The sequence below is a fragment of the Synchiropus splendidus genome, chromosome 7 (assembly GCF_027744825.2).
Source record: "Synchiropus splendidus isolate RoL2022-P1 chromosome 7, RoL_Sspl_1.0, whole genome shotgun sequence".
In the NCBI taxonomy this organism is placed as follows: domain Eukaryota; kingdom Metazoa; phylum Chordata; class Actinopteri; order Syngnathiformes; family Callionymidae; genus Synchiropus; species Synchiropus splendidus.
Genome location: NC_071340.1, coordinates 18111354 through 18121320, shown reverse-complemented (window position 1 = coordinate 18121320; position 9967 = coordinate 18111354). Strand labels below are relative to the sequence as shown.

At 46.2% G+C, this 9967-nt stretch overlaps 2 protein-coding genes across 2 annotated transcripts; both read right to left on the bottom strand.

Moving 5' to 3' along the window:
* Positions 1-1508: 1508 nt before the first annotated feature.
* Positions 1509-5356, bottom strand: LOC128762437 (uncharacterized). The gene is made up of 4 exons (XM_053870717.1): positions 5135-5356; positions 4023-4399; positions 3124-3249; positions 1509-3022 (listed from the first exon to the last, which is right to left on the bottom strand). Exons 1-4 carry the CDS (start codon positions 5307-5309, stop codon positions 2003-2005), a joined length of 1698 nt encoding a protein of 565 aa, XP_053726692.1. The 5' UTR covers positions 5310-5356; the 3' UTR covers positions 1509-2002.
* Positions 5357-6230: 874 nt separating this feature from the next.
* LOC128762477 (zinc finger protein 79-like) lies at positions 6231-9900 on the bottom strand. Its single transcript, XM_053870781.1, has 2 exons — positions 9579-9900; positions 6231-8259 (listed from the first exon to the last, which is right to left on the bottom strand). Exons 1-2 carry the CDS (start codon positions 9850-9852, stop codon positions 7346-7348), a joined length of 1188 nt encoding a protein of 395 aa, XP_053726756.1. The 5' UTR covers positions 9853-9900; the 3' UTR covers positions 6231-7345.
* Positions 9901-9967: the final 67 nt, after the last annotated feature.

Here is a 9967-nt window from a genome sequence, read left to right as displayed (position 1 = left end):
CGCTGCAGACCGGAGCGTCTCATCTTCACTCCACTGAATTAAACGGACTTCACAACGATCGACAATGAATTATAGGTGAAACACATGCCATACATTTAGTTCAGGGAATGACGAAACATGCTCCCGGCTCGGAGCACATGAAGCGAGATTTATTCTTTATGAGTCTAAGTTAAACACAAGTCAAAGTCTGAACAATATTTTTCTCATTTCGCTGGAATAGCTCTTACTTTTTCGTCTTTTTTCCTGTATAAACAATCATCTCAACAGCAACGTCGGGTCGGCCTGATCCATCTGTTCTCATCTACTTTTATCTCTTCATGAGCAAGGGGCTCTCAGGTAACCCAAAACAAAAGTGTCCCTGACTTGGTGTGACCTCATGATTCGTATTATATATTTGTCAGAGGGAGGCTGAGCAGCACACAACCCTTTTGGAATTGTATATCGCCTCATAACACGCAATACACACACCCATCCTGACAAATGAGCACAGAACACGCCTGTCCATCAAGCCAACTGACCTGGATTATCATTTATTCACACTGCGCAAAAATGGCCATTTGCCACAGTTTAGCTTGCCGACCTGGGTGATTGCCTGGTTCACCCGCCCAATGTTGGTCATCTTAGCATTACCGACACCAGGTCGAGGGAATCTGGCAGGCAACAACGGTTACAGAGTAACGAGTACTGTGTGACCCATTGAAAACTTAAATGTAAACAGGCGAACTGCGCATGTGCAAAACAGGTGACTTGCCGCCTCCTGCTCCAGTGGGTGACCACGCCCTCTACTGTCCACTGACATTAAAGAAGCACGCAAAACAAAAGAAAAAAATCTGTTTTTGACATGTGAATTTTAAACCCTTTACACTAGCATAAAAGAGTAATTAGTTAGAGTTACGAATAAATTCTCTCTCCATTCACAATCCTGGAACCTCATCAACATCATTCAACAATCAGCATGTGAATAGTGAGCTTGTTGGGACAGACATCAGTGAAAAGCCCAGAACAAAAGAGCTCCCCAACCACCGCTTCACACCTCAGCCTCAAGAAAGACCAGAACTTTCAAAAGTTTTCCGATAATTTCTCTCTCTCTCGCGCAGGTCCTAAGACTTGGAGCGTCATCAGATCCACGATCAACATGATTTATGACTTAGTTCCACATTTCACTTTGTCATTACCTAAACTAAACGTATGTAAACGTACATAACAACACGTATGATGTATGTGTTATTGTGTTAAGTTCCCCGCTGACTATGTCATCGGAGGGTTTTAAATTACCGCTGCGGAGGAGCAGGGGTCCATGAAAGGAGCAGTCATGAACCAGGAGCCACCATGGAAAGCTGGGAACTTTTGAACCGCTTCATCTGTACATCTGTGTTGGGGTGCACTGATAGATAGGAGTTTCTTCAGGTGGAATTCGAGACAGTAGAAATGACAGAGACAAACCTTTCAAGTTATTTTATTTAATAATTGTGCGTAATAGCGCAACTGTATAAAAAATGAAACTTGTGAGGAAAATAGAATGAAACTGATTTTTACATCCATACTTTGATGGAATAAATTCCACATACTGGAAAGTAAAAGCCTTTTTCAATTAGGTGATAACTACCATCAAACTCTGCGATTAAGTAAGTCCATTATATGTTCACATGTCACACATCATCAGGTCAGGTGAAAGATAAAGTAAAAAAAAAAACCTGCTCCCTGGGAGGTTTCTCTGAGCTTTGTCTACACATGGACATGTGCTCCTCCTGTGTGGATGTGTCTGCTGTGGTCAGCTGAAGATGGCTTGGTCATGGAGTGGTCGAACTGAACTCCTGCATCTTCACACCCAGCCCAGTCCATGGTGAGGATGATGGGTCTATTTTGTCACTCAGTTTGGTTTGTTTTGGCAAAACTGTAAAGGTCAGCGGGCAGGACTGATGACCCCGAACTGAACAACAGCTATTCACTTCAAGCTCATGAATCATATTTTTAAGACTATGTACAGCTATTCACAGTGTTCTCATGCTGAGAACTTCCTCCTCATCTCTTCCAACCACTGTCGTTTAGCAAGTGACTCAAAATATGGGCAGTAAACCCGCCCCCGGAACTGACTGTGCCCAGTACCTGCTGTGCGGAATTGGCCGCATTTCTTGCAGGTGTTGGCCTGCACAGTCCTTCTGTACGGCCTCTTTGGAGTCTGCCAACGGGACTTTTGCAGTACACTGCCCTCTGGCCTTGGCAGGACGTACCGAAAATAAACAACAGGGTGTCCGGCCTGCAAGACAACAGGAGCTGCTGCAGCTGTAGGGGGCGCAACAAACAACTGCCTTTTGGGTGTTCCTTTATGCATGGCGGGGCCTTGTCTCTTCCTTGCCTGAGCTGCAGTGCTCCTGGGTAGCTGGTCCTGGTGCTCCTGCTGCGCTGGGACGGTTCCAGCTGGTCGTGCTGTTGCCACCTGCAGAGGCTCCTCTGACGCTGGGATCATGGGAGGTGAGGCGGCGCCTTGCAGCAACGTGGAGAGCTCCTTGCTCTTCTGCCAGCTGCTGTGCCACTGTATGAGGGCATCCTGGCTGACCTCCACTAGCTGCAGCTCAGTTCCTGCCATCACCCGGGCATTGCTGAGGACCAGATCCCTGATTCTGTGGTAGTCCCTCAATATGAAAGACCACCTCAGAAATGGCCCCTTGCCTTTCCTTCCCGGGCTAGAATGCAGACCACAGAGCCGAACAAAAATGCTCTCCACCAGCCGACAATGAGAGCACTGAGCCAGCAAGCAGTCAGTGGCGCTCTCCGCGCCTGGTGTTTCTGAGGGACTCTTCGGGGTCCTAAAGTGTCCACTCAAAAGTCCATGCCGGTGCCTTGCATCGGCCACCTGCTGTTTGTCCCCGTCCTCCAGGCTCTCCCACAGCGCTATCACACTACTCGCCTGCAGGTGGCTGAGACAGAGAGAGACCTGACTCCGCAGCCCGACCAGGTACTCAGCAAGTCGGTCAACGTGGCGGCATCCAAACGCATTCTGCTCACCAACGGCCAGTGAAGACTGAGGGCAGAAAATAGAAAATTGCAATGTAAAACTTTATTGACACCAAAAATGATTGACGCCTTAATGTCAATAAAATGTGAGCAATAACTGCTACTCACCAGAGTTTCATCTTCAGCAGACGCAAGTCCATCGACTGCCTGAGGGGCCAGTGTGGAGGAGGAGGAGGAGGAGGAGGAGGAGGAGGGGCCAGGGGCCAGTGGGCAGGTGTCAGGAGAGGCCGACACCTGACAGACATTTTGAAAAACTGTTAACAATCAGATTAATACTGACCACAAACTGCAAAGCAACTTCACTTTAGAAGTGACAGTGAAGTTCACTTTTTCACTGTCTGATCAGGAATTCTCCACGTCCGAGTGCTTTCCTAGTTTTGGGAAAGGTTCTCATTTTGTTGCTCTGTTTCATCGCCTTTTTGTGTCTTTTGTTTTTGTCACTGTTCTCTATTCTCCTCAACTCATGTTTGTGAAAAGAATACTTCTAAAAAAATCATCTGAAGTTCAAACACCAGCAGATGAGCCAGTATCACCAGAAGCCATTGCAACATCCTAGATCACAGCGATTAGCGCCACCTAGGACCACAGTGATGCCGGTTTTCTTTCCAGCCAATCAATAGGACACCTTCACACTTGTGTGCTTGATGGGTTGGACAAAGAGCTGCACCACCCTGGCCCTCAAATGACTGGCCCAGATCTACCAGAGAGAAACCAAGCTACATGAATAGGATATATTTACGCGTTTTAATGCAACAATCTTAACGTTGTTCACCACAGCGCAGGACGTTTTTAGTGACCACAAGACTCATTTAGAACGGCTACCACGCCGTGAGCAACAGTGAGGTTTCTCTCGAGGGGGAATTCTCACATGCAACTTCTGTCTTTGATTAAAATGGCTGGCTGGTTTATCTCCAGTGACTCTTCCGTTCAACAGGGAGGAGGTTGTGGACTGCAGGCTTCTCTCGAGTTGCTCTGTGCGTTGTCATCATCTCTCATCTTATACTCACTTCCTTCGAGTCCAATCCCGGCTGTGTGTCAGTAGTTTCTCTCCAGTCTTCACTGTCGTCAGTGTCGTCAGTGTCACCTTGAGAAGACAGTGACCCCTGGTGGACAGAGAGGGGAAGAGGACCAGAGGAGTCTGCTGGTTCTGGTGCTCCACACACCTCTCCATCATCTTCTGTTTTAATGTTCCCTGTCATGCAGCAGGCTGGAGGCTCCTCCTCCGTCAGGTCTTCAATTTCACACTTGACTTGGACCACAGTCTCATTTTCCAGCACCTCATCTTCATTCTGTAGCCATTTTGGTTCTGCTCGGTTTGGACTGGGTCTCTGTTCCTGCTGCTGAGAAGAATCTTCTTGTTTCGTCATGCAAAGCTGCTGGACACCTGCAGGGACCCAACAGGTTCAACACGTGATCGGAAATATATTGATTTGGTCACAGGAAATGGAACATTGTTAAAGAAGTTTGAGACGATCAAACACTTAACTTAACTGAGGTACTTGGACCTGGTACTTAATTCCTCAGATACTACTTGAGAAGTGAATAGAAGAAGAATCAAAGTTTTCTGATCAAAGCCACTTCTTCTCTAAAGGATGACTCAAATGCTTTGAATGTGGAGCCGACTACAGCAGAACCAGCTGATGATCATTGAAGAGCCACTGGTGCCGCAGAGTGCAGACGTGGAGTCTTCACTTCTACATAAGGCCATGTGTCCTATCTTTCCTGACAAGACGAAGCTCAGCTATTACTCCTTTGATGTCATTCCTATATCAAATTCCACCAACACGTGGATCAAATACATTCGTAATTCGCAAAAGTGAAACCTTTGAAATCTAAAAAATAGCTTATTTGCTATTTATGTATTGTTTGCGAAATTGTATTTTTATGTCTAGGAAAAAGGAAAAAGCCTACCATATTTAATTATAAAGCACTGAAGACAATGTGGTCAATCTTGTCAAACGTAAATAAAAAGACAAAAAATATCACATGGGCAGCTGGTTTGTGTTTAAAAACACTTGCAGTATTGGCCAGACTAAAAGAGCAAGAGAGTTGAGGTGATGAAGTGAGAAGGTAACGGGCCCAGGGGTCACCAGTACAACAGCAGTGAAGCAGGACGAACCTGTGTTTAGCGGCCGAACCACGGGTTGCTCCAGCAGGGCTTCCAGCAGCTTCCGCTGGCGGCTCACCTCTTCCTCCAATTCGGACACAGTTTGCTGAAACACTCCGAAGATTTCTTCTGCAACAGCGGCCAGACGATCGTCGACGAACTGCCGGAGAGTCTGGACTGAAGCCATTCTGCCAGGTTCGGGAGCGAAGTCAACAGGAAACAGAAAAGTCTTAGTTCCGGGAGCGGTGGAGTTTCCCGCCAGCGGTGTTGGGCTTTTTATTGTCCGGTAAGCCCAAAGGCGAGGAAGAGTGGTTCCGAGGTACGGAGTACGGAGCCTTGGAGGTGACATTCATGAGTTTATTTTTTGGATGTGACATGCATGACTTCATTTTTTTTTTAACACGAGATAACTGTTATCTCGTGATAATTAGTATGTCGAGATCATTTTTATCTCCGGATACAATCGTAAATGTCAGCGCATACGTAAAATACGACAATCGTTCTGCAACAAATGAATTACATTAGATTACAATAGATAGCCTTTATTAAAGATATGTTCAGAAAATTGCCATGGCAGAGAGGAGAACAATGAAGCATGACAGGATAAGTGAGAGGGAATGTATTAATAAATTATAGTAATAATAATAAAAAAAATAACTATTTACTCCATTGTTTAATTAAAAAAACGATGATACTTCTGTTCATCTTAAGTTGATCAAGGAGCCACCTCAAGTTGTTGATGCCAAGCACGACAGAAAGAGAAGAAAATAAATATAATAAAGATATGAATACAAAAAGATGGTACATCAATGCAGAGTAGTATCAAATGATACCCACATCATGACAACGCCATTTTTTTTTGTCTGAGACCACCCTCATTTATCTTGATGCAGCTGTCCATCTCGGTTAAAAAAAAAGTACATTTTCCAGAGGTATGAAAGTGTTTCAGTCTCCGTTTCCACTGACTGATGCCGTCTTGTGTTGGGGTGAGGGAGGCTTTCTTCCATGGAATAGCATCAGAGGCCTGTCAGGCTGCAGCAGGTCAGGCTGCTGACCTTCAGTATTCTTCAGCAACCTTCCTGATGTGGGGCAAGATCTCAGGACGCTTGATCTCAGTTTCAACAAAACCGTGGAGGTCTGAAGGCTGTTGTGAGAACAAATAGATTAAAAGAAGAACAACACTGCAGCAGCCCTCACTCAGCACCACACGCACAGGTGACACAGAAACTCAGCAGGACATGTTTATTCATGTGGCTCAACATTGTGGACTCTGATTTCTGCCCAACAGCTGTGTGCCAGGAAACACACACATTCCAAACAAAGGTAAACAATGAACAATGCATTAAGTACACGACAAGAATCTATCATGTAACAGTGACACAAAAAAACAAACTTCAATACAGTATTTTGTAAGTGTAAGTACAGTTCAGATATTATACATCATTTGAGACAAATCACAAGCGAGTGTCACCAGCTCTCAGCACCAGAGCGATGTTTCTGAATCCCAACTAGACATAGAGTTTTTAGGGAATTTGTTTAAAATAGATTGATTATATTTATTGTGTCTATCAGGCGCAGAAGGGTGGCCACACTTGGATCAGAATTCAATGATAATGATAATAAAATATTATTTCTATTGTACTTTTTAGAACACTGTTCACAAAGTGCCTTACGGGCAAAACAGCAGAGAGTGTTTTCACTATGTCTGCTGCTAAAGTGGACAGCTAGGCCTTCAGCGAGTTTGAACTAAGGAAATGTTACGTAACTCCAAGCCCATAAAAGTGACTTTTTAGCTGTGATTTGAAGGTGCCGGCGCACATTGTGTTTGGGATCTCCTCTGGCAGACTGGTCCAGAGTGGAGGAGCCCTGACAGAAAAGGCTCTGTCACCTGTAGATTTAGGTCAAGACTTTGGGACAACAAGCAGAGACCCAGGAGGATGTGAGCGTCCTGGCTGGCTCGTAGGGGGTCAGCAGTTCTACAATGTATTTGTGGGCTAGACCGAGATGGGCTTTGAAAATTATTCATAAAATCTTAAAATTGATTCTTAAGTGGACAGGGAGCCAGCGCAGAGAAGCTGTAACACTAGAGTAATGTGCTGCCGTCTGTTTGAGCCAATTAGAAGCCTCACTGCTGAGTTATGAACCAGCAGGGGGAGTGAGAGAGTTCTTCATGATGCCAGTGAGTAGAGAGTTGCAGTATTAGTAGTAGTAGTGGATCTGTTGTCACTGAGAAGTGGAGAGGGAAGAACCACTGTGACTTCTCTCATGTTTCTTCCTGTTACCCGACGTCGTAAACCTTCGCCCACACCTGGAGCAAGAAAATGGTTTCTCGCCGGAGTGAATTCTCATGTGAGTCTTCAAATTGTCTCTTCGATTAAAACATTTGCCACACAGTGAGCAGCCAAAAGGTTTTTCCCCAGTGTGCGTTGTCAAATGATTCTTCAGTTGGACCTTCCACTTGAAGCAGTGACCACACTGAGAGCAGCTGTAGGGTTTCTCTCCTGAATGAGTTCTCAAGTGATTCTTCAAAATGTGCCTTCGATTAAAACATTTGCCACACTGGGGACAGCTGAAAGGTTTCTCTCCAGTGTGACTTATCATGTGAGCCTTTAGATTTCCTTTCATACGGAAAGACTTTCCACACAGCAAACAGGTGAAAGGTCTGCGACTGCAGGCTTTTTGGTGATCCCTCAGGCTCGTAACACAAGTGAACACTCTGGAGCATCTCGAACATCTTGGAGATTTGTCATCACTCCTCTCACTGACCTCTGGATTCTCCCCCGAGTTTGAACCTGTCTGAGTGTCTGTGGACTTCCTCCAGTCTTCGCTGTTGTCAGTGTCGGAATCAGAGAGTGTCCTTTGGTAAGGAGAGAGGAGAAGTGGACCAGAGTAGCTGACTGGTTCCAGTCTTCCACAGTGGTCTCCATCAGTCTCTGCTTTTATGGTGAAGCTGCAGGTTGGAGGCTCCACCTCTCTCTGTGCACGATCTTCCTTCTTCACTTCACACAAAGAAGAGACATTCCCTAGTGCCCCGTCTTTATAGTGTGGGTGATCTGGCTCCTCGGGGTCCAGACAGGGTCTGTGCTTCTGCAGCTCGAGGGATTCTTCTGTTTTGGCCACCGGCAGCTGCTGGACATCTGCAGGGCCACGACACAAAGCAACATAATTTATTACTCTAGCCTCAGACCTGTCACCTAAACACAAGTTTTTAACCACACATTCACGATCACCACTGCAGGGTTGCTCCCACCAGAGCAGACCACAAGTTTCTTGTCCTGTTTGTAATATCCCAGACTGTGTCCTGTCAGTCTTAATTTAGGGTTACAGCGTGTATGAGTGAGAGTGGGCGACGGGGCGTGTCTGAGTGATGCCTGAGAGATAACCTGGTGTCAGCTGATGAATGGAGAGATGGAAGTGCGTGGAACTTGTCGAGATGGGGCGCCTGGACTGGAAATCACAGTGCGAAACCCTGGTGCAAAAGCCTCCACCTGACACACCACATGTTGTCAAGGAACTCACTGGGATTCAAACCCAAGCTTCTTGTTGCTTCCTAGTTCCTAGTTAATCCAAGAACTTGAATGTGTTTGGCTGATGGGACATTATTAGTGACCAGACTGTCGCTGCAGTCTCCTTACCCGCTTTTTCGTACGTGGACATCATGTTGCATTTGTTTTGGTCACTGTGTTTGTCGTCTGGTCATGGCGTCATTTGGTCATGGTGTCAAACACATAGAGGCAAAGTGACTTGACAGTCATATGCAGTGACAAACAACCAAGGGGCCACACCGGATTTGAACCCACGCAGTATTTAACTTTCCCATCATGCTTTTAAAACGAAACATAAGCATAAAATAAACAAATAAACATAAACTGGGCTCATACATAGATGTGAACTGAGGCGCGCCGACACAGGTTCAAACACATGCAGTCATAGAAGAAGATGGATACATTAAAGACCCATGCAAAATCAATATTGAATCCTTTCAAGACTTTCCTTTCGAACAACCTCATTATTCTTGTGAGGGACATCCAGCAATTGCCAAGGGCCCCCAGACAAATGGAAGAGCACGGCCCATGTCAGTGACAAAACAATATGGGCAAAACACGTTGGACGTGTCTCAGGGCCGTTTTTATGCTTTCACCGATGTGTCACCACGTCTGAGCGGCAATGAAGGTTTTAACTGGCTTGTGGGGCCCCTGATTCTTGATGCTGTAATTTTGCAGGACAAAAGTTTGGTCAGAGCGTTCCAGGTCTCTTTGATGGTGCTTCTACTTTCCTCGAGAGTCTCAACATCAAGATCAGTGTCACACACAAGTCCTGTCCTCTGATGGCTTTAGGGACGACTTTATTTGTACAAGCTTCCTGCAAACCTCCGGCTGTCCCGCAGCTATTGCCACTGGAATTTACTCACGACGCGGAAGTATGATTCAAATGCGCCAGTTGTGTCTCCACTCACCCTTGTGTCTGTGATTTTGCTGCCCTGTTAAACAGCATTCTTTCCTAAGAAGCGGTTTAGACTTGTCTCTTTGCTCGCAGCCCGCCGCACTGTACGAACATATGTTGGGGAGCCGAACCACGGGTTGTTTCAGCAGCCCGTCCAGCAGCTTCCGCTGGCGGTCCAACTCGTCCACCAACTCGGACACAGTCTGCTGGAACACTGCGAAGATTTCCTGCGCAGCAGCGGCCAGACGATCGTTGACGAACTGCCGGAGAGTGTGGACTGAAGACATCCTGCTGAGGGTTTGACACCGCAGTCAAGTCTTTGTTCGCGCAGCGGTGGTGTTTTCCGCCAGCGGCGTCACCGTTATGCCATCTGACAGAAACAACATCGAGGACAATGGTTCC

Bases quoted from the DNA above. Each gene is read 5' to 3' on its own strand.
- LOC128762437 (XM_053870717.1), bottom strand. From the start codon at position 5,309: ATGGCTTCAGTCCAGACTCTCCGGCAGTTCGTCGACGATCGTCTGGCC. The intron at 4,400-5,134 runs GTTCGTCCTGCT...GGGTCCCTGCAG, and splicing joins GGTTCGGCCGCTAAACACAG to GTGTCCAGCAGCTTTGCATG. The intron at 3,250-4,022 runs GTGAGTATAAGA...AATGTCTGTCAG, and splicing joins CGGGATTGGACTCGAAGGAA to GTGTCGGCCTCTCCTGACAC.
- LOC128762477 (XM_053870781.1), bottom strand. From the start codon at position 9,852: ATGTCTTCAGTCCACACTCTCCGGCAGTTCGTCAACGATCGTCTGGCC. The intron at 8,260-9,578 runs GTGAGTGGAGAC...GTGGCCCTGCAG, and splicing joins GCAAAATCACAGACACAAGG to ATGTCCAGCAGCTGCCGGTG.